This window comes from Anticarsia gemmatalis, chromosome 25 (genome assembly GCF_050436995.1).
Source record: "Anticarsia gemmatalis isolate Benzon Research Colony breed Stoneville strain chromosome 25, ilAntGemm2 primary, whole genome shotgun sequence".
Classification (NCBI taxonomy): Eukaryota; Metazoa; Arthropoda; class Insecta; order Lepidoptera; family Erebidae; genus Anticarsia; species Anticarsia gemmatalis.
The window spans coordinates 2043273-2068543 of NC_134769.1; the positions used below are offsets into that span (position 1 = coordinate 2043273).

The 25271-nt window shown below is 32.3% G+C and overlaps 1 protein-coding gene across 6 annotated transcripts in view; it reads left to right on the forward strand.

Moving 5' to 3' along the window:
- The window catches only part of cher (filamin A protein cher), a 121858-nt gene that overhangs the window by 57064 nt on the left and 39523 nt on the right, over positions 1 to 25271 (forward strand). For 2 of the 6 annotated variants that reach the window (XM_076130826.1, XM_076130827.1), the window contains exons 2-3: positions 9586 to 9698; positions 10585 to 10635. In XM_076130826.1, the coding sequence (XP_075986941.1) occupies positions 10632 to 10635 (4 nt within the window). In that variant the 5' untranslated portion in view covers positions 9586 to 9698; positions 10585 to 10631. Of the gene's footprint in view, positions 1 to 8546; positions 8693 to 9585; positions 9699 to 10584; positions 10636 to 25271 lie in introns of those variants that run through there. The other 4 variants (XM_076130828.1, XM_076130829.1, XM_076130823.1 and 1 more) reach the window with 3 other exon arrangements.

The following is a 25271-nucleotide window of genomic DNA, read 5'->3' on the forward strand; positions in this document are numbered from 1 at the left end:
GGAATCTGTATGCGTGGTAACTTTGCAAACGGTAATTGACCACCTTGTGACGTTGTTGACATGTTTACAGCCTCAGCCATCTTCTGTTGCGACTCCAGGCTTGATATAAGGTCGACTAAATCACCCCGTAAACATAGATACATGTCCTCGTACGTGTAATATTCCTCGTGAAGAAAATATGTTAAAACACCTCTCTGTTCCCTCGGTGTGCACTTCGTCAGGTTATAGTGAGCTTGTTTGAAGGTTTCCCAGTATTCTTCGATACATTTGAGTCTTGTTTTAACATAACCTTCTGTTAAGCGCTGCTTTGGGCATTTCTTAAGGTTAGTTTGAGCCTTTTGAATCATACTGGCTACATCTTCTAACGTAGATAAATACTTGCTCTGTTCCGAGGTTGGTGACGTCATTTTCAAAACTTTTTGAGTCCAAATTCACATACAAATGCAGTCAATACGGTGTTATAATTCACTTTCAAACACTCAGTTTTTATAACTTCATAGTTTTATTAAAGCGATATTCACTAATGACTTGTAAACAAGATGATTCATATCTATTGGAATGCAGTTCTTTTGTATTCGCACGGCCGGGTTCGCGACGCAGATATCAACAATTAATCCGGTTCGTTTGGACCATGTTTATAGGTGCATAAGGTTCACTATTGATTGCTACGTTGTATGGTTGAGTGAAACACGTCTTCCCTCTATAACGTATATTGAGACTCTGATTTTATAAAACGTTAGTTTAAAGTAATAGATAGGCGTAAACACAAACAATAAAATCATCAAGTGATTAGCTCAATTACAGTCGTAAGTGATATTGTACAATTGTACATCAGTGGCCGGCGCCGCGCCAGATGTCCGCACCAATCACTGACGCATACCTACTGACAAGCGACTGAAACATGTGCAATTGATAGATTTACTTGAGATATTTGAAATGAATAGTTTTGAAAGTGATTTTATACTGTTCCTCGAAAATGGAGAAAAATACTGTTATTATTCAGCATGTCTCTACCAGTTAACACATCGGATACCTAGAATCTTTAATATAAACGGTCATACAATAATATACCTAATTAGACTTTTAGGTAACTATCATAGGTATTATTAAAAATAATGTTTTTTTTTGGCGAGGACTCAGACATTTATGGAAATGTAGAGATTCACTACGCATATTCGTATTTTGTTAGTTTGCTTGCAGTCAAAATGTGTTGCATGCCCGTAAAATTTTCATGAATCCAGCATTAAAAACTAAAAGTGAAAGGCAGTTGAAATAAAGCAAACAGTCAGCTTTGACTTCCCAGAATATTATAACAGATTGTTTTTGAAATTGTTTGTTAAAAATGTAGCACTTAAGTGGATTGATCACTTGTCTATCAAATGTGAAATGTTTTTAAATAACGCTTGACGCAAGTGCACACGTATTCAGAATTCTTATGTTATTCATCATCTTTGCGAATTTATATCTGTCTCCTATGAGTGTTACAGAAGAGGAAAATCTGTACATGTCTACATGTAGAGTATGATCCGTCCCTATATTATATCTTTAAATAGAGAAAGGTTGTTCGGTAGTTAGGTGTTATCTGTAATTAAGAAGTCTTAGTAATTGATACTGGTTTTAATATGTTTATAGATGTTATATGGTATAATAAACTACTAGTGGTTGCCTTTGGCTACTACCGTCAGAACTTTTCAGCATGCAAACTGTGTATCTCAGTTAACAACTTGTGTAAGTCAAATAAAATTGTTAGTCACTATTCAGTACATTGATACTTTGACGTTACTCGTTAATCACCATAATCTACTAAATAAAACTATTTACGGCAAAGTGATTGGGACTCACTATTTTGTCTCCTGGAGGACATTCAGATCTATAAAATTTCAGACTAGCCATTTCGGCTGTTTACCTTTGTAGGTATGCGACAGTCTTTATTTTTCATATATTCGGTACGTATTTGATTTGAAGTACGGATATAAACTACAAGCTGACCCGCGCAACTTCGCTTGCGTTACATAAGAGAAAATGGGTGAATTTTTCCCCGTTTTTGTAACATTTTTTACTGGTACTCTGCTCCTATTGGTCGTAGCGTGATGATATATTATCATCTCTATATGGCCTATAGTCTTCTTCAACAAATGGGCTATCTAACACTGAAAGAATTTTTCAAATCGGACCCGTAGTTCCTGAGATTAGCGCGTTCAAACAAACAATCAAACAAACTCTTCAGCTTTATAATATTAGTATAGATAGCTTGTCACAGATTTCTTTCAGAATTCAAATATCATTTCTCCTTTTATTCATTGCAAAACTTTATTCGATGTTTATATTAACTGCTACATATTATTTATAAGTGATTAGTTTATTTGATATTCCAAATGGAAGGAGCATCGCTGAGATATGTGATTAAATAAGAAATTTGTCACACATTTTGCAGTAATGGATTACTGCAAAATGTGTGACTTTTATGTGTTGCCAAAAAATAATTTCTATTTGAAACAGATCTATTGCGATCTATTATAAAACTGACATTAGTATGGGTATCAAATGGATTTTATTAAACTATACTATATTATACCTACATAAGTGAAATTATTAATAACTAGGTTTATTTTGTTTCTAAGGCCCGTATCAATAGAATGACAGCAACTTGGAAGCAAGGTGCTGATAACTTAAAGTATTTAAAATGAACTCAAAGCCGTGCTTCCAACTACACACGGTACATCATGCTACGGTGCTTAAAATGAAAGATACCCGAAAGGTCATTCTTACCGACTCTTTTCGTATTCTTACTTGGTCTCAATAGTTGAAGGAAATTGCCCTTTTGTTCTCTGGCTTCCTCTCGTGACAGTTAATAGACTTAACTATATTTCTCAAAATTTTTTTAAAGAGCTCTTAGACGTGCAAGTTTTATTTAAGATATTTCACTTCACTGTTACCCAAAAGCAAGCGATAAACTATTTCTAAGACACACATAGCTTCAGAAATAATTCATGTAGCTTAACCACGTGCATATGATATATCCGTTAATTACATAATCATTTGCAAACAAATAAACAAACCCACCTTTATATTACACGTAATAACCCGCGCAGCTCAATTGAATTCGTCGTAATAAATCATAACAACGCCTCCTAGATCATTTCGACGCCATCTTAACCGACAAGCGCGGTATTGTGACTGCTCTGCCGTGTTGTTATTTATGTGCACACTTTGTTTTGTGTTCTATATACCTTTATAGACTGTTACAATGTTAGGGAGTGAATGAAGAATATCTATACTAATATTATAAAGCTGAAGAGTTTGTTTGTTTGATTGTTTGTTTGTTTGTTTGTTTGTTTGTTTGAACGCGCTAATCTCAGGAACTACTGGTCCGATTGGAAAAATTCTTTCACTGTTAGATAGCCCATTTATTGAGGAAGGCTCTATATCATCACGCTACGACAATTAGGAGAGGAGTAGTAACGAAAAATGTTACAAAAACGGGGAAAATTATGACCCATTTTCTCTTACGTGATGCAAGCGAAGTTGCGCGGGTCAGCTAGTATTACTATAAGGCTATTAATTACGACTTATACTAACTCATAAATAAAAAAGAATCTTTTAGAATATGGAGTCAAATCTTAACCGCTCCCTCGTTTGGGAGGAGATCTTTGCCCAGCAGTGGGAAAAAAATAATAATATGGCTTGTTTCAACTTTAATTTATTCTTAGTTTGGACTACCTCAATAGCATTGCGATCACGAGGTCTCGGGGTTTACTCCCGCGTTAGGCAATGTAACAGTAGCTAGTAAACAGTTGAGAGTAAAGTATCTGGTACATGGCAATAGGCTCGTCTTGCACGATATCTAACATTTAAAAGTAAATATTAAACCTAACTATTAAAATACTCTTGACTTACAGTTTACGCCTTTGGGTAGAACAGACGTGGTATTAAAAATCAAGCAGACCGTTGCGTTAATTCCTATTTAATATTAGATAATGAGATTCTAAATTGTTTTACATATTTCAAAGTAATATATCATAATAATACGACACATTACAAATACTACCATCTGTTGTAACATTAAAAAACCGACATCCATTGTGTTTTTATAGAGAAACCATAAAACAAACTGTTATGACTTATAAATTATTATTTATTGACTGAAATTTTCTATTTTATGAACATTTTACTGCTGAAATATTGTTGTATCAAAGGTTTGTGGTGAATTTTGTAACAAATTCACAGTTAATATACAAGTTAGTGTGAGCTTTATCCATAATTTTTTTTTTGATAGTTGTAGTTGATAAATGTCAAATAGTTATAGTGTAGTTGATAAATGTCAAATAATATAAGTAAGTACTCGGAGACTTTCAACTCGTTTGTAAGTCAGCTTGTTTGTTATTATTTCACGACTAAACTGCTAACCCGCTTACGATGTTTAGTATTGATAAAGTTGATGGCAAAAGCTTAGATACGCTACTGTATTTACTAATCTTTATGGTGCGGAAATAATCGATAAAAAATGGTCGGATAGTTTTTATTGTACAGAGTAATTCCACACTGAAAATTATACGTGTTTCACGAGGACGGACACAAAGTACTTACAACCATACCTGAAACACTAACCGCCGGTTTCTGAGTTACGTTTAGCGGCAGTTTATCTATTCAATAGCGTTAAAACTCATACAAAAAAACACTATTGAATAGATAAACTACCGCTAAATGTACTCAGAAACCAGGGGTAAATAGTGGATTACAAACATCTACTCTTACATTACAAATCTATCCCACTCCACCCAGAGTTTTATTGATACTTACTTATTTTTTCAATTGCTTCGGGATAGACTACAACTTATGACCAACCACCACAGAATTTAAACTCCTTTATATATATAATATTAAGAAGAAACCAAGCCCAGACATAAAAATCTTATATATGAGACAAGCTACAAGCTGCATTCAACTCAGACATCAAATCTCCCAAATCACTGACTCACACATCTATTTTAAATTCACGGAAAACCTCCATTATTCACCAACAAAATAACTCCCATTCATATAAATTAGACGCTTTATGAAAAAACTAAGCCGGCGATCGTTCAACCCGGTTATAATTCCACTATTTATTTTAGTCGAATTTTGTTTGATTTAGTTATTTTTAGTCAGCGCGCGCAGCTCGGGTTACAACTGTGTTTTTGATTACTAAGTTGATGTAGTTGGAGTATAGTTATAGGATTTATTAGGCAAATACTAGGAATTGTTGCTTTTCTCGTGTTAGGAGTGTATAGCACTGTAGAAGTTGTGGTCCTGTGTTCGGTTCCCAGTCACACTCAATTTCAGGCAGTGTTACAGTAGTTATATTTTGCTAGGAAGATAGAATATTCTGAAAGGACTACCTATAAAAGCACTACGCTAATGTCTAATAGTATAAATTATAATTTATCCATGTATAGATAAATAATTTTATCCCTAAAGTAATTTAATTTATAAGGTTTTTAGCACATCTGTCAAAAAATTCAAACTTATTTCTCAAAAAAAAAATCTAGCGATATAAAAATCAGTTTTAAAGCTTTCACTAGATGACGTAAAACAATTTATACTAAACCGAACAATGCGAGCAATGTCCGGCGATTACTCATAGTGTCTAACAATAGATGACACTGGCAGGATCTGATCACCAGTTTAAATAACACCTCGTAAACTCTTCAAGGATACTACTGAAACTAATAAAATTCTGTCAAGAATGTTGGAATTTGTCATCGTTTATAAGAATCGAAAATTAATAAAGTAGGCATAGCATATTCATTTTCGATTTACACTAGAATGTTTGATTGTCACATAGTTGTAATTTTTTGATCAAATTTATCATCAAAGTGTGTGATCACCCTACCAACTGTTTTAAGTCTATTTTAGCTAATAGCGCTAAGAAAAATCTGTGGCCCAGTGTTTTTAACTCCTTAACTTTAATGCTTTTTCAAAAAAAGCATGCTGTACAAAGAAATGTTGACCCCAAAATTTTCGCGATATAAGTAAACCTTTGCGAGACGTTTCAAAGATTTTGGCAAAATATTAAACACAGTATCGTTATCTAAACAAAGTAGCAGTAAACTGGATACATCATCAATAAAGCAATTAGTTAAGCTCTCATCGACTTACACTAATATTCCTCTCAGATTAGTGTATGTCACACAGATTTAACACAGTCGAGCGTGTGTCGACTCACGTAACAAAGATTAGTGAATGTAACGCTTTCATGTCGGGAGCTGTTTGTATCGTGTGTCGGGATGATGGTATGTGAAAATGAAAATATATTTGCGCCTTTTATGATTAAAACTCTATTACAAAATCTGATGAGAAGAAAAGCTTTCTTTCTGAAGTTATTAGGTATTATTGTGTTAGGTCACGGTTACATACGTTCTGTAATATGTATAAGCGGTTTAACAATTTCTTATAGCTACTGCGATCTTTCAATATGGAGTTTCTGAGTACCGTATCAAGCAAACGCTTGTAAAGAATGTTAATTAACGATAATCACAAAATATTTTGGAGTTTTTCCATAAGCAATGCTAACTCTTAGGTTTTAGTTTTAACAGTATGTGTAAGGATTAATCAATAAAGCGCCCGGTCCGAATAAAGCATAGGATGCTCGGAAAGTTCCAGGTAGAAAGTATTAAAGCCCTTAAAAGAGAATGGAAGTATAAGTTAATGAAAATTAGCTTTATTTATGGTTTTGGTGAAATATCCTGAAAAGTTTAGTTTTTTTTCATGTTGCAACTCATAATAAAACGTGCTAGCTCTCTCTTGAATAACACCATTAGTCTCTAAATGTTGTCTTGTTCGATTTATCTCCAATTCTCATTTATTGATACTGTGTTACTGTTACTACTAATGCTACATTGTACATTGTAATGTTAGTCGTAAATTATATTCAGACGTCCACATTAATAGGCGATCATTTATGAAGCGAACTATGATTGATTAATGATATTATTGTTGACAGACATGATTAAAGATTATAATTTTATAGACTTGCTTAATTTGAAGTGAATAATCGTTTACATGCCTAAAAAATTAACGCATTTCTTAAGGGCATGCCAAGTCTCCAACCCGCATTAGGCTAGCGTGGTGGACTTAAGACCTTACAGAGATTATAACTTGTGTCTACCACGCAGTCTTCTGTCACTTGCCCAGCCAAAAGACCCTTGCCCGCCATTGGGACTAGACGAGTTAAAAAAAAATACTGGAAGTTACTGTTACTGTTACTACTAATGCTACATTGTACATTGTAATGTTAGTCGTAAATTATATACGACGTCCATATTAATAGGCGATCATTTATGAAGCGAACTATGATCGATTTATGATATTATTGTTGACAGACATGATTATAGATTATAGACTTGCTTTATTTGTAGTGAATAATCGTTTGCATGCCTAAAAATTTAACGCATTTCTTAAGGGCATGCCAAGTCTCCAACCCGCATTAGGCTAGCGTGGTGGACTCAAGACCTTCAGAGTCCTCTCTCCCTAGCTCAGCCAGAAGACCCTTGCCCAGCATTGGGACAAGACGAGTTAAAAAAAGTACTGGAAGTTTCCCAATAAGTTTAGTGATGCTTATGATAATAGCTGTAGAACAACATTTCTTAAGTTTCTAAGGATATGGATTCTCGTCCCAGATTGCATTTTAGTGGGTTCACATAGAAAACACCAGTTATTCCTATTTCATTTCTAGCTTTAAGATGTTTGACTTTATTTAATTCTGGCAATAATCAAAATTCCCTTATTATTCTCTTTTAAACCATTTTATCTGCATCATCCGCAAAACTAACACAACAATTTAGAATTTCCCTGCAATATTTACACAAGCGTTAGTCGGGACACAGTTTTATCAAATAGCGTGCTATGAAAATAAACAGTGTTGTAACATCTTGAAGTTATCGCTCGTACAGCTGCGACGGTTCGTCTCACATAAATTGTTTGGATTCTTTGAACTCTAGTTACATAGGTACATACATAGACTCATAGAGGTATACCTACTCGTAGATATATATAGGTATAGCTATATACCTTCATAACAAGATGCCTATCAAGCAGGCACAGGCCCTGTGTTTTGCCATTAACAATATTAGTTTTGTCCGAGTTACTGTCTAAAATATTTTGATATTAATTACAAAAGTCCAATCGCAAAATTCTACAAAACTTCAGGGTGGGCACATGTACATGGTGCTAAACTTATAAAAAAAGCCAAAATAAAGGGAAAATTAGGTCTATAGATCAGTTCCAATGAGCAAAGAAATAATTACTGCTAACAAATACTAATCAAAATCCTTGTGCTGCCATCTTTTGCCTGTTTTCTTAATCACTATCGATCGCTATGACTTTGATAAACGCTATCTGTTGTCGAGTAGTAGAACTAGATCGCGATCAATATACAACGCCATCTAGTAGGTGTACCTTTAACTTCTAACTCAACCAGTAACCAGATTCGAACCATCTCACGAGCGAAAAACTCCCGCAAAAAGCGACGTTAGTGGCGAACCGCGGCGTTTATTTGCGTCAATCCATCGTGAACTTGGGGATGTACGAAAATAGTTTCGGGTTTGACATACTGTGGAAACATGTAGTTTTTATTTTGAATATCGTCTCGCGAATTTTATTTCATGTATTATAAACCTGTGGTGCTTTAAATGACCGTAGAGATGGACCCAGGGTAAATATTACAGCCGGTTTTCACTGCATGATTGCTATAAGTTAAGTCAAAGGCGTTTTCCTCAATGTTTTGATTCGTCATAACCTCACATTGTGTGTTTTTGCGTTTTTTTTCTATTGATTTATTAGTCTACTGTTTTATATTTAGATGATACAAGTTTATATTGAATATTGCTTTTTATATGCGAATTTTATTGCAGTATATTTTTGTGAATGAACGATATGTCATTGATAAATGCAAGTTCGCTAGACAAAACATCCGTTCGGTAGTTTTTAGACAGTTTTATAGGTTTCCAGTATGTTTTAGCTAATTACTTATTAATTATTTTGCTATAAGTTTCCATTATCTTATCGATTCTTCTCAAGACAAGGCCACAGGTAGACTAGACAGATATTAAACAGAAAATATTATTTTTAACACGTCAAAAATAACGGCCTGATTTCCAGTTTGTCTAACTTTTAAAATTTGAACAGCTAACAGATGGGTAAATATTTATATCTGTTTTCGAAATGCTTCATTCATTGTTTATAGCGTCTTATATAAATTAGTTTATTTATCGGATGTATAAATTCATAACCGATACAAATCCTTCCCCTCAAATAATAGCAAGAGTTTCATTTATAATTTGATGTAGTCACACAAATTATGGAATATTTAAAATTACTGTTTTAAAATTTAAGTCCTTTCTTAATTTAAACCGTTGCATTCAAACCATTTGATACTATTAAAACTCCAATTATTTTTCAAGCCTTAGCACGTTGCACGAAATAAGTTTATTTTCAATAAAATACCTGAAATTCAAATCGTCTCATGACTTAAAGTCCTTTAGTCTCATATTAAAGTTAATCATTAACGTACATAGAGACTAATATCTTCAACCCTGTCTATTTCAGAGGCAGTTCCAGTAGGCTGGGTGAGCGGCGCGACCCGCAGTGGTACATCGACTCGGCGTACGCGTCTTCTCTCAAAGTATCTCTACGATTACCTACCAGACAGTTCTTAGAAGGTAAGTTGAAATAAGACATACTATAATTAGACTTTGGGTTGCTTAAACACAAATTACAAAGTTAAGCTACAAATAAAATTAAGTTTTGAAATAAGAATCGATCATTTTTATACTGAATTTAAGGTATTTAAGGTATGATCAACCAAATAAAAAATATGTCAAAACTAAACGTATGCAAATTATAGAGGAATATCTATCCTATTTTCTTTTATTTGAGAGAATTTGATGCAACACGGTACTAAAACGCCCTCTATTTAAGTATGTAGACTACAAAGAATTATATAAATTTAGGTGCCGTTCATCGTATCATAATTTTAAAAAAATCTATGAGGAAATTCTTATTATTAAAAATATACATTTTTAATAATTATAATTAATTTCATTTAAAGCGTGAATTATATTTTATTCCTTGAAATTAACACCTTACTATGTAGTCAGATTGATATCTACATCTTGCTATAATTGTTTTTTGTAATATAAAGCATATGTGTTGCATAGTGATTCATGCAAACATTTTATATTTACTTAAGTCATGCTTTGTATGCTTTGTATAAAAATAGTTTACCGGTTCGTAGTAAGCGAGATGACTAATAGCTAGTTAGATGAGTAACTAAATGAGCATTGCACCCCTTTTTATAATTTTTTGTCATCCCGCTTTCTCCCCGCTTAGCAAGCTAAAGGCGTAGAACTTATGCATTTGTATACTAATGGTAGTTTAGATTTTAGAGACAGCAAAAGACGTATCTAAAGTAACGGGTAGGTATAAACGACACGAAAAGAGATATCTATGTACCTACAATCTCCTCCAAGATTTCCTAAGTAAAGCCAGATAGGTTTTATACAATAATATTGTATTTAATTGCTATTATTTACACACAATTTTCAGACTTCTACAAACCTTGGATTCGTCTTACTGATATCCGAAGATTCATAATGGGTATGCTAGTTTGTGAAACCCTTAATCAAAAACAAATAGTTTTTGACTGTCCTTTTTCGAGTTTTCTCCTGTGTATTGTTATTATCCCTGGTTTAAATATATGTACTGCATATGTATTGCATTCTTACATACACCATACGTATAAGTCCCTTTGTCTATTAATATTTTTCGTTAAAAATACGCAAATCATTATACTCGCAGTTTAATTTTGTTGAGAACAGCGCTATCTATTGAAATTCTGTTGTACTATGTAGTATTTGGTGATTGTGACTGAGCGGATTGTGGTAGTTTCAACTACTTGCCGCTAGATGCCGCTGTTATACATTTGTGAATATGTTGTGAAATTTGTTGTTCTTGATTTTCAGTTTTGAAACATGAGATTTTGATATAGCTACAATCACTGCTCATTATTTATCATTTGTACTTAACTTATTGTGTTATTTCGAAAAAAAAGGTAAGTATTTCATTTTCTGTCCATACGCGTAACTAATAAATCTTTTTACCACTTACCTAATAATAATATATTTTTCAATAAATCTAGGTATATGCATTTATAAATTGAGGTTTTCAATTTAGAAATACCAGTTATTATTAAAATTTGATACATCTTATCAATAATAAGGAATGCTAAATCCTCATACGGTACTTTAAATGAAATCTTTATCAATTTCGACATTATATACAAAGTAAAAATAGTATTAGCTGAAATAAATTCAGTTTAAACTATCCAAGCCATTAACCACCCAAGTGTCTTCTAGGTTATCTGAAGAACTTTGTACATCCAAAGATAATTTATTCCAACAAGCGGTGACCCTTAGACCAAAAATAATTTCGTGACATTAAAAAAATAACATTAAACGTAAAATTTATGTTTCTTTCATATATTTATTAAAAGTTTGACGTAAATATAATATATTTTATGTGAACAGGTGTCTAGTTTTATGTCTACACTTATATTCATAATATAAAGTTAGTGTGCGGTGTACTGTTTGTTACAACTTTATTATTTAATTGCTGAAACTCTAAAATTTTTTTTATTACACAAGTAGTAAATTTCAAGTTTAATAATTAGTTTCAAAGCGAGGAGCTGAAATCGTAAAGATATAAATATATAATGGCTCAGAGCATTTTTGGTATTAGATAAATTGTTTACCTATGTTCTTCAAATAAGGTACAGTGAAGTTTTCTGTAAATAGTCATTACTGTAGCTCGATTCTCTGCAACTATCGACTACCGACAACCGGCCTGTCATCGAGCAATTTTGTACGAAAATCTAATCAGCGCCTCTGACGGGCGTCGTGGGAATTATTTTTGCAATACATTCTTAATGTCAAACTTTCGATACTCGATAGTTCCGTCTGTACAGAATTTCGCTACAGGAGTTTAGCCGTAAAATTTTGGCAATCCACTTAGACATTGAGTTTTTTTTTGTACAGGTATATAATGCCTACTTACTACACGAAGTAGCTTTTAATTTCTTAATGTACTATTAAAAATTTTGCTAATTGTTAGCATTATATAATCATAATAAGTAACACAGGAAGAAAGCGTTTTGTTTAAAAATGGTTAGCTTATATTGAATAAATTAATCAAGAAATTTCTTAACTAGAAAACAGTCTTCCAAAATATTACTCAAACCGGGAGCCGAATCCGGGGCCACATAAATCATATTTAGTCTAATGAGTTTAATATTTTATAAACACCTAAGGTTGACAGAAAGGCACCTTGATTCACACAGAATGACATTAAATACTTTTTATAGACTAACAAGCAAAGTCGCGAACTAAAGCTATTTTTCACTAATGTGTCACGCTGCCCATCCACTTAGCTTTAACAGTCATTAATATACGACAACCGTTTTTATGAGGATACTATTTTTCCAGTAAATAAAACATTTGATTTAATAGTTAAATTATTAATTTAATAACGAAATATGTGATACATTAAATAAGATTTATTTAACACTAGTTACATTATGTGAATGCGTCTATGTGGAAACTATTTCCGGGATAAAAGGTATTAGATGTTTTAATCCGGGTCTTGAACTGCCTATATACCGAACGTCTAATCTAAATTAAAGGTTTTCCTTGAAAAAGCAATATACACTTAAACAAACTTTCTCGTTAACAATATTAACGTTACCCATGAATTCGTTCGCATGGAAAGATTTTCTGGTATAGAAAGTCCTAGGTGTTAATCCAGGATATAAACTCCTAGTGTGCCGAATTTCAACATAATATAAACAGTAACTTTTGCGTGAAAGAGTAACAAACATCCATCGAAACAAACTTTCCAATTAACGATAAAAAAAATGCCCGAGTTTTGTTCGGCTTTAAAAGATTTTCCGGGTAAAAAGTGTTAATAAAAGTTATAAAACGTCCAATATGATAAATTTAATCAAAATTTAAACTGTAGTTTTTGCCTGAAACATCCATATATCCATCCATCAAAACAAACCTTCGCATTAAAGAAATAGGAAATCAAAATGATGTATTAATTTATGAAATAAAGGAAACAGTTATATTGTTCTAAATCTTTTACATCTACACAAAGAGTAAACATATAAAGACGTATTATTCAAACAATTCTTCATTTTTATAGCACATTTATGTTTTATTTAACTAAAAATCTCTCATTAATTTTCCTTAACCAGTTTATTATTGTTTCAGAAAATAATGCTATTATTTTGTCAGTTGTTATGTGTTGAATGAATAGTAAATAAATTATAAAACTTTAGGGCTTGTTATAAATCTTTATACGTATAGAAATTGTTTGTTGTTTTAATATACGAATGAAAACAGTTATTAATTACGATTTATGGATCTCTTAATGAGAGAGGGTTTAGTCCTCGAATCTAGTCTATGTAACGTTAGCCTGGATACTGTTGGTTACGGATTTTGCATGCCGTCAAGAAGTTTCTTTCTCTCTTCGTTATAATAATTATACATTATACTTACTAGTCACCCGAAAAATTAAAGTGTGTTAGTTTAACCTGCGATCAAAACTAACACTCTTTAATAACTAGCACTATGGTTACAATGTTTTAAAAAGCCATAATACAAAATTTGCAGTGCGTAAAGTACTTTCTAGAAAGGTAAAGGTGAAAAGTAACAATTGTAACTATTACTGTACTTTGCGGAACATACTCATGAAAACAGTTCTTAAAGGAATGAACAGTTAGTCCAGCATGGTGGACTTAAGGTCTAAATCTTTCTTCCCTTCAGAATGGCCAGCAATGTGCTAATTCCATAACATTTACCTTTTAGGTTTGTTTGTAAACCTCTACCTTCAAGAAAATAAAAAAAGTAATCGGGGTTTATAAACAACTGCCCTCATCGAGCTATCAAATAAACCTAACCAAATTCGCCACTACCGATGACCAATAATCATAAACTCCATCAAAACTGCCAACACACATTTCAGACACAAAATAATAGTTCATAAAATAAATCTATCTAACACACGTCACGGCATAAGTGACATTTGGCGTCACGGGTAATTAATATAACACTTCCTGTGCGAAATATTTTGAAAAAGTTTATTTTTGTGTCGCTATCTTTAAGATTGTGATCTTGGGTTGAATGTGTACCGTTTTTTGTTGATGCTAAATAGGTCTTAGATTCTTGATAGTGTTTAAAATCTAGACTTTTAGTGTTGGACTATTAATTTGTTGGTAAACTATGGGTATTTTTTATAAATAAAATGTATTTTTTGTTCGCTGTAGCATGATTATAATTGCTTAAATTAAGGCCAATTTCGATGTAAATCAATATAGTGGAAAGCAGACTGAAAGACATAAAATATTCAGTAAAAAAATGCGTGTATATTTGTGTATTTCCAAAGATTTTGTAAAAAGAGTTCATAAATTCTTATCTTAATACTGGTTTCATCTTCAAATAATACTACTTTTAAGGAAAACCTACGTATTTTAAAAGGTAACTACGTTGTTCTAGTTTTTTTATAACTTGTCGTATCTGGCTCCGGTAATGAAGGGAAACAGCCAAACGGTCGGATTTCCGCACCGTCCGACTTTCTGTTATAAAATTAAAATTCAAAAGTTACATATTAAATAATGGTACCTAATAGAAGAAAATATTCACTCGTAAAGAGGATCTTGGTCTGTTAATTTCTTTGTTTTTATTATTTTTTTTACGCATTAGCGAATTTTATTTACTTTTAATATTTTCCTTTATATCCCAGATAAATTTTTCGCTCTTTTCTTTTCATACTACTTTTTGTCCAGTTTCTGATTTTCAGTACATTTTTTTAAATATAATATTTCATCACGTGATCTCTACAACTATAGGGATTACTACAATAAAGGGATTATTTTATTATAAAACCATGGAACGGATATATTTACTTTAATAAATTAAGGAAATACTGTAGACGTCCGTATCCTGCATTTTAAAAATTATGATGAAAATATTTTCTTAATGTCTATCTAATACAGATAATATTCTAGTTCAAAGACCATGTGGAGTGTAATTTTCAAAATGTTGTAGTAGTTGTTTTCTAGGGGCCTTTTAATATTCCCAATTACTTATTTATCACCATTCATATAAAATAATACAAGAAAAACAAAACAAATCCATAAAAAAATCTACCATTTTCTTAAAAAAAAAAACATTTTTTAATATTTTTTTCCCCATCCACAAAGCAAACATAAGAAACATGTAACAAGACGATAATACTTATAATAAATTGTATATTTCTATATATATGCTGGACACGATGTTTGGCGCCTAGTGAGTCACTGTCGAGGCATATCTTACATTTTTATACTAACACTCTGAAACATTGCCAAGCGTTCACTGACGTTTTATTATATTAAATTTAATATTATAATTATAAGGTATGGGTGCTAGTGAGAGCGGGGAGCGGAGCGTAGAGCGGAAGCGAGTTGGTTTAAAAACTTGATCGCTGACATGCGTCATTAGGAAGGCAGTGTAGTTTCAGATAAGAGTTATTTTTCTATTATTATTGCTAGGGACTGTTGTTTGGTCTCTGTTTACCTCAATGGGAAAAAGGCGTGATAATATGTATGTATGTTTGTAATGGTGGCAGAAGATTTATAGCAGTTTTGGTATTACAAGTAACTAAGCAATTAGGGATAGATTTCTGTTTTTAGGTAAGTATTTGAACTATTTAATTTCAATAGAGCTTTCATTTTGGGATTTTGGGGAAATGTAAATCTAATTAGACCATAATCTACACATATAAAACCGTATTTCTATACAAGGAAAAAAATTTTCTTAACACTTTATTACATTGTGAAATCCGATAAAATTGTCTTACTTCCCTCGCTCGCAGTGACACCACAGCCGTTTACCCGCCCGCCTAGATTCCGTATATTCTAAGCTCTAAGACATTTTATATATTATTAATAATTTGGCATCATTCGCAACTTTGTTATATACTATTAAAATGCACTTCTATCCCGTTATTTACACTCCACGAAATGTATGTACCAAATTATGTATGCATTACTGAAAACATACATCTTGTTATTTTATGTTTTGGTATGTTAATTATGTAGTGGTTACTATGTAATATGTAATGTCGTTTGTACGTCAATTCGGGCAATTTGTTGAGAGTGAAAATAAGAAGTTTTGTAGTGGAATTTGAAGACGCTAGGATTCATCCTATTAATTCGTACAGAAATCGTCGTTGCCTGAAATTGAAATAATAGGTCCAAGAATGATTGTAACGCCAGCTGATTAATGAATTTTTCTCCAGCATTGTATTTATTAATATACCAATTATTAAATAAGAAAACTATTTATTCAAACGTTAAGTAAGCGCTCCATGCACATCCTTTACAATAGTACATATCTATATTCTTTATATAATACTTATACGCGTAATTCAAGCTATTATCAGCAATTGTCGAAACACTCTACAACACATCTACGTCACTGAACTTCTCTTGAACGACTTGACCGATTTTGAGGAAATTTTTTGTGTGTGTTCAAGGGGATCTGAGAATAGTTTAGATTCACAATTTTGTCCGCTGGACAATATTTTTTTAATTAATTTTTAATTTATTAGTAACGTGTAGACAGGACAACGTCTGTCGGGTCCGCTAGTGGTAATATAAAGAAGTAGCTTCAATGCGTTTGAAAAGTTTAGCACGATCCAGTCTGACATCATATTATGCATGTATTACATATTCAAAATCTTGGACTTTGTCCACATTCATGTGATCTTGAATACCTAGGAATCCTTCAGCCTAACATTAATCATTTACCTAAAAAATCTTTCTGATTCCAGTCACAACCACTTGGGTTAGTAATTAAAAATCATTGAAGCAAGCTAAAATGAATTTTTCATTTAAAATATCCAGTTAATATGTTTAGATATTCTGGAACTAGTGACATACAGACAGAATTATATTTTTGATGTGAGTGACTCACGGAACAACGTGCCAAGATTTCCAGTCTCATATTTTGATGCCTTTAGGTTTAAACTTAGGACTCCCATAATCTCGGTTTTATCTGAAATAAGCACTGGCTAAATTAAAGCACAAATCGGCATGATTCTTGCAAAATAACGGACCAGTCAGGCATTTGAATTGGCATTGAAGCTCAATAGACCTTGCCATTGTTCCCTGAACTTTTTTTCAAAATCATTTACTACGATTCACCTTCATTGCTCAAGTTATTCTGCTGTACATGCTCGGGGAGGTTTTTGATAAGCTTTGTGAGATATTATTTGTTTGATAGAAAGTAACTAACGTTTAATCTTTACTAGCTGACCCGCGCAACTTCGCTTGCGTCACATAAGAGAATCATAATTTTCCCCGTTTTTGTAACATTTTTCACTGGTACTCTGCCCCTATTGGTCGTAGCGTGATGATATATAGCCTATAGCCTTCCTCGGTAAATAGGCTATCTAACAATGAAAGAATTTTTCAAATCGGACCAGTAGTTCCCGAGATTAGCGCGTTCAAACAAACAAACAAACAAACAATCAAACAAACAAACAAACTCTTCAGCTTTATAATATTATATATAATATATTATATATAGTATATAATTATAGTATAGATTAACGTAGATTATTACACTTTTAGATTCTCAGATAGATTAAATCGAACAGACATACGAATAAGTTTCGGTTTTTATTTGGTTTAAATGGGAAGGCTAAAATTTCCCTTGAAGCTATTTAATATAATTTAAAACAAGCGTCTCCAAGTTTTACAAAACTTCAGTCTGTCTTTGTTATTGTCAAAGAGAAACTAAAATGCCCAATAAAAAACAAAATGTCGTTTCATTTTCCGTTTCAAATATTTTTTCTTCCAGCTGATTAACTACCATTGTTAAGTAATTTGTCTATCACAATTCTAGTTAATTACCCGTCGATTGATACAGATGGATGCTGTTCATCTCCCGTTCATCTTAGTCTCACACCCACATCATTATTTTTGCTTTATTCGTGTTTCGTGAAATGTTAATAAATTGCCTATTCATAAATCTGTAAACACGGTGATTCTTCAAAGAAAGTTATTTTCTATATGTATGTTTTATATTTGTTTTACAAGCTTAGATCGTGACTTCGCCTGCGGGACATGATTCCCCGGGTTAAGAAGTATTCAAGTGTTAATCCGGGTTACAGGTTTCCAATTGGGTGGATCCCACACCCTAGTGAGTGCTGAAGCCTTTCGAAGGGGGGAGGGGGGTGGTCTAAAAAACAAAAGATAAATATGAAAATATAAAATTTTTATAATGCATTATATAAAGGGCGATTTTTTCCTTACTAAGCGGGTGGTAGTCGATAGAAAACTATCTATGTATGTATGTACCAAATCTCATTTAAATCCATTCAGTAGTTTCGATGTGATTGACTAACAAACATTCATTCAAACATCCAAACTTTTGCATTTATAATATTAGTAATATTAGTAACATATTATAATATATGTGTGTATGTAATGTATGTATGTAATACGCGTGGGCAATACAAGATTCTTCACATTACTGCCGCTAGGTGGCGCTGTTAATGGAGACTTGTCAAATAATTTGATCAAGTGGGATGTACTAACTAATCGGAGTACTCTCTGGTATGCAGTATGTTTTCATACTTTTAATATATGTATTCAATTATAAATATATTTTTAAATAGCATGTATATATGTGTCTGATATTGAACTGTAAAGTTAAGCAAGTTAGGGTTAAAAAGACTTGCATACTTAAAAGGCATTAGGGATTGTTGTTATACAATGACGGACACAATTTACTTTAAAACCCTTCGGATAATGAAATAAGATCTCCAAACTCAGTTAAAGGATTTGATATCGATTACTCATTAACTTCTTTTAAGTAAGAATTTGTGGTAACAAATTTGCTGTCCGTTTTTTCAGTTGCTTAAGATTTTTGTCTCTGAGTACCACCTTGTAAACTCCATTTTTTAACAGACATAAAAAATTAGAAAAGAAATGTTCAAACTCATATAATGTCATATTTTAATCAAATTTATTAAATAACATTTAGTTAGTTCCCCTGTTGTTTCGGAAGCCCGTTAAATTGTGGATCCTGACTGTCATTTTCTAAGATTTTCAACAGTCGTTAACAGTAGTCAGAAGCTTGAAAGTTTGACAACCAGTCTTACCGAGGGGTATCGTACATCGGTACATTGTTGGAAGAAAGGCTAGGCTGATTGATTTATAATCTAGATTAATCGTGCATGTCAAGGCTCTCGCTAAATGGTTGGACTATAAAAAAGGCATGGAGTATGGGTGATAGAGACGGAAATACGACAGCGTCCTTTCATTCCGTCTGAAATCTATCTTGAAATAGTGCAGCTATTACTTCTCACTACTTTTAAATATAATCATGTATATATTCCTCATAGTTAAGGGACGGACGACTAATATCATAAACTGAAGGCCAGACATCCACGTTAATGTGACAGTCGGAGTCCGGCGGAGATATTATTTTATTTTTATATTAACGTTACGGCAAATTACGCGTTTTTATTGCGTACAGTGTATTTTAGTGGCAGTGACTACTGCTGGAATGTGTATCGAGTTTATTTTGTACTTATCATTGAGGAGTTGCGATGAGGATAGGTGCTGGTTTTACCGCTGATAGACTTTGCGATAGATAGTGACATCAAATTTACGAAAAATCCTTCGTGTTAGTCGAAACTTATCCTGACGTGCTAAGACCGAACGTTAATGTTATAACACGCAGTTTTCATACAAATGCTTTGTTTAGATAAATTTGTTTTAAGTTTTTAACATATTAAACTAGGCTTAAACCTTAGTAAGTAGGTTATTGATAGCGGCGGTTAGAGATTTACTTATCATTTTTTAAATGAACTGAACGTCTAGACCGTGTCTGGTTAGCAATAATTATTTAAAATATTTAACAAACATGAGCTATCTAAATATTTAATGATAAATATATTCATTTATTAATTCAGGTGAAATTATTATTTACATTAGAATAGTTACAAATTACTATTATATACACAAAATCTAATTATTTGTACATAAAAAGCCTTGTAAAATATTTTTTTAGGCAATCTTACATTTAAAAAATAATTTTGTTGTACACTTTACACTAGTGTCGTGGACCGACTCTTAGCTCAAGCTTTCAAGACTAGCTGGAGGGGCTAACAGGACTACCAATCCTGTCAGCCCCTCCATCGTATATTAATGACTACAATAGTAAACATAAATTGCATAATATTATCTTAAAACGTAGACCTTGGTTCATCAACGAAGAACACGTTAGTAGGTCATAAATCGGATGGGTAACCATAACAGAACACTCAGTGACTCTTTGAAGAATAACAAATGTGACATTTTATGGTCACTTTGTAGTGCGTGTAAAATGGAGTAAGAATGTTAAGAGCTCTTTGTGAAGCTTAATGATTGTTGTGTGTGCTATTGTTTCTGTGTTTTCGGTATAAGATTTTAGTAAGAGGAATATTCCTATGTGTTCATTAAGTTTTGGCTTACATTTTTAGTATTTGGGTCTGATTTTTGATGTTGGTTAATATTGAAGTAACTATGTACCCACCAATAAAGATGAAAAATAGGGTTAGGTGCTATGCCATCCCATAACGCTAATATTTTTTTTAAGTTTTTTAATTTGTCTTAAGGAAATGAAATGTATTTCTGGCCCATTGAAACACAGTGTTCAAGACTTAGATACTGTGTATCAACACAATGTGCAACAGAGTGCGTCAAACTTAAAAATAGGAATTTGTCTACGAGCATTTTAAATAATAAAGCCCTAAGCCCATAAAACCCTATATAAATCAGCAAATATACGAAAGGAATGAAAGAAAATAACAGGTTCTCTGGTATGGACAAAAGGAAAACCTCCAAAACTATTTCAAACACTCGAAATTATTAACCCGTTTTCGTGACGAGTTTGCACTAAAAATCACTTCATCTAATAGAAACAGTTTTTTTGTATACCCTAGAATGGACTTGTTAATTTTACATAAACAGTTCTCGCAAGTTACGTGTTATATTGTTTGAAAGAGCTAACTATCTGTATTTCCAAATCCAACTAAACGTTTTAAAGTCTTCAAAATCAGCTGATCACCTTGACCAGTAGTGCTCGAATATTATTCACTACACATTTTCTACCTGGCTTAGTTACGAGCCGCTGACATATTTACACCTGCATCGATGATACGATACCGTTTTACATCAACACTACGTATTTTATAGTAATTAGTGCAATTTGACAGCCGAGCGGATCGATTTCTGAGGTTAAGCTACGCTTGCCGAGGTTGTTTTGTAGATGGGTGACCATCTTTTACATTCCGAGTTCCTCCGTGTTTTGGAAGGCACTTTATTGTGAGTCCCGGCTGTCATTTTTAAAGATCTTCGGCGGCCGTTAACGGTAGTTTGAACATTGAAAGACTGACAACCAGTCTTACCGAAGGGTATCGTGTTATAACCCAAGTAATTGGGTTTTGGAGGTCCGATAGGTAGACGTTCTATGTAAAATAATGGTATTCAGCTGCAACCGTTAAGAGTGTAAGCCAACTCCAACATAGTTTGGAAGAAGCCTTTCTTCCAAACTATGTTGGAGTTGGCTTAGGCTTAGGCAGATAATTATAGTGTAATTTGATAGAGTTTTCTCTTTCATTAATTGTAGGCCAGTGCGGTGGACTCAAGGTCTAACCCCTCAGTCTTTCCGGGAGGGGATTCTTGACTAGCAGTGGGATATTAATGAGTTAAATTTACCTAAGTAAATTGCCTAGCTAGCTAGCCTAGAATAGTATCACAAATTTTTATATTCAACGGTTTTGTGTTTGCGACGACTGCCTGCAATTGTAAAATACTCTATCTTATTCATATATAAAACCAATGAAAAATGTTATAAACATTATAAATAGTAAAAGTTCGTCTCATTATATACCTTACCAAAGTGTTCAATTAAACACTTTGTTGCATTACAAATGATCTGTAATATTTCTACAACAGACTCTCATCAGCTCAATTCAATCATATTTAATGAATCGACCGCAGTTTGGAACATGTCAAGGAGTTTTCTCCTTCTGGACTTGTCCCAAATACGAAACGTTTCGTAAACACCAATTAATAATTGGAATATATTTCGGTAGAAATGCATTAATGCGATGCATTACTGGAGAGCTTGTGAATGTATTTTTTCAGCTGTATTGCAGTTTAAAGGTCGTTTACCCTTGCAAATGTGGCTTAGATTTCAATAAGGAGTGGTTTATTGACTACCTTTGTAGTTTGGGCAGTAGTGTGATCATGAAGTTTCGGTTTGATTTTCGTGTGAGGTGAAGTGCTATTGGTATTTTCTTATTTACGTTAGGATTTTTCCTAATAGTAACCCGGAGCTCGTTGATGTGGCAAAAGACCCGCTCCCTATTATATGGGACTAACTTTGAGTCTTGTACGTTTGACATAATTGGAAAATGTAATCGTAAGTGGAAAGTGTAAATTATCACGTAAGTAATTTTTACTAACTTTTCAAGAGAGATATATTTCAATGTCGTCTTTCGATTCTCTAGCCAATGGCATCAAAATGTCAAAACTGACAAAAAATTACTTAGTTTACTTATTCATTCTTTCGTTTATACTTTTTATAGAAAATTATAAGCGATGGCTATAAAGTCGTAAGCATTGTTGAACAGTCTTATATCTGCAAGAAGCACTCACAGCATTTTCACATACATTTCCAGCAAAAAATAACTGCAGGGTCCTCGACCCACTGTCCTTGTGTCATTGTTATATTTACGAGTTAAAACTGAACGGGCAACATATGGACCATCTCTTTGGAAATATTGGCGCCCGCTGTAAAAATATATGAAAGAGCTTCTTAAGGAATAAGCCATTATGTTCGCATTTGTTTTTATATTAATGTTGTTGAAACGTATGCATTCCAGTACATTAAAAAATATTACAGTCATTATTATAATGTATTTTTTGTTCGTTTTACAAGACGGAAATAAAGATTTTGAGTGAAAGTTTTTGTTGCTCGGAAATTAGGACTTAACTGAAAAAGACTCAACATGCAAGATTTTTGTGGATTTTGTTATATACATATTATGTATTTTGCAAAGAATTCGTGTTTTTTGGAACTTATATTAACTTGATTATTTTGTGAATATACTTTTTATCGATAGTTTCAGTAATTTATTTATTTTTCCGCTTAGTGTTTTCTGCTCTTGGTCTTTTAATCGAAACGAATTGTCTTGTTTTTACATTGGTAACTTATTTAAAGGTGTTTTTTTATTAATGGCAAATTGAGATAAATATAGTTAAAATGCCAATTGATTGACTCAACAATTTCACTCTCACATCGAGGTTGAATGCGAAATTCCTTCACCACCCAGTAACATGCAATAAAAAATTATGATAACAAAATGGCGAAGCTTAGATTACGGTAATAATAAACTGTTCAAAATAATAAAGATTTGGCAAGCATCCTCTTATTAATGTATAAAGTTCAAAAATAAAGTGTCACATTGATGTTTTATTTAATGAAATAATTGACTTTTGGCGTAGAGATAAGGTGAAAATAAATTAAGGTAGTGGAATGTGTTGGTGAAATTGTTTTTAATATGAATCACTGGTTAATACGTGGGTTCGGATTTAGTGGGATTATAAAACGTGGTTTTATAACGTAGGTGAGTTTTAACAAGCAATAATAAAAAGATTTTTATGTTTTCAAACGAATAAATTAGGTACTACGAATTAATTAATGAAGTTAACTTATAAATTTGTATTTATTGCTTCTTTTCAAGGTATTTGTGAACAAATAAGTTAATTAATAAATATTTTTTTGTATAAAATATTTTGTGTTTTTTTTTATTCATGGTTTAAACTTCGGACTCTTTCGAAAAGTTACTGAACTCAAACAAAATTTTACATCAATTTAGTGACTGTACTTTTCTACATTTTCTAGCAAAATGAGGTTGTAAAATGTGCCTTGTGTTAATTAAGGCCTGCCTATATTCTTGTTACACATTTTTTATATTTTATAGTACCTTATTTTTAATAAAAAAAATATAGCCAGATAAAACAAAAACAATTAAAGAAAATTAATCACAACGATCATACAATTTAAAAACTAATTGATTCCTGTCAATTTTAAATATTGTTTATGGCAAATATTTACAAAAATATATTTTCCAAACAAACCTTAAAAAAATAACCTCATTTAAGCGAACTTCTTAACCCTTTCATCAAAGGTCAAAGACTTTATGTTTTTCTTTAAAAATATGATTCATTTCATTCACCTCTGTAAGCGATAAAATGTTTTGATAACAAATAAATATTGAAGCGATTTCATCCATCGATATGAAATATGATCAACATATTTGTTTGAAATGTAAATACAACAAAGTCTTGCCAACGAGCTTTGTCTTGTAAGATAAGCTTCGTGCCCCGACTTTGTTCGTGTAGAAAGGTTTCTCGGGTCAAAGTCTCTTAAGCTAATGCAGATGAAATTGCATTAAATTCCTTTTATACATTTCCATGATAGAGTAATAAAATCATCCATACAAACGTTGACAGTTATAATATTGAACTGCATAAGTGTCTTTGAGTCTGACTTTTAGACTAGTTAAAGAAACTTGAATCCGCACCTTTATTTGCGTAGTACGATTACTAGTGATCTTCAATTTTAAATGCTTAAAGCTCTCAATTTCTATTGATATAAAATTTATAATATGTTGATTGTATTTTTGTAATTTATAATTAGACATTTTCTAATTATCACAAGACTAAAGTTAGGTAACTTGATCAAACATCTTTAAACTTAGTCCTTTTTTCGTTAAAACCTGACGCTTAAATACCTAAGAAGAGTACCTCCAAAAGACGATTAAACGATCCCTAAAATATCTGGAAATTATTTATTTGACTAGTAGTAAGTAAGTAGTCTTTTAATAAATAGTTTAAAACCATATGGTATACTAACCACCAGTAGAACCACAAAATTCCATACTATTATTTTAACAATTAACCTAACACATTAAAATTGAAGAGCTAAAGAATTCACATTTGAGTGTTACAATTAAAAATAAAATTTACGCTAACAGGAAGTTCTATGGTTGAAGCAAAACATAAAATCTGTATTAAAATAGCACTAAAACTAGAACCCACATAGAAATGTCTTTAGTTTGTTGAAATTCTC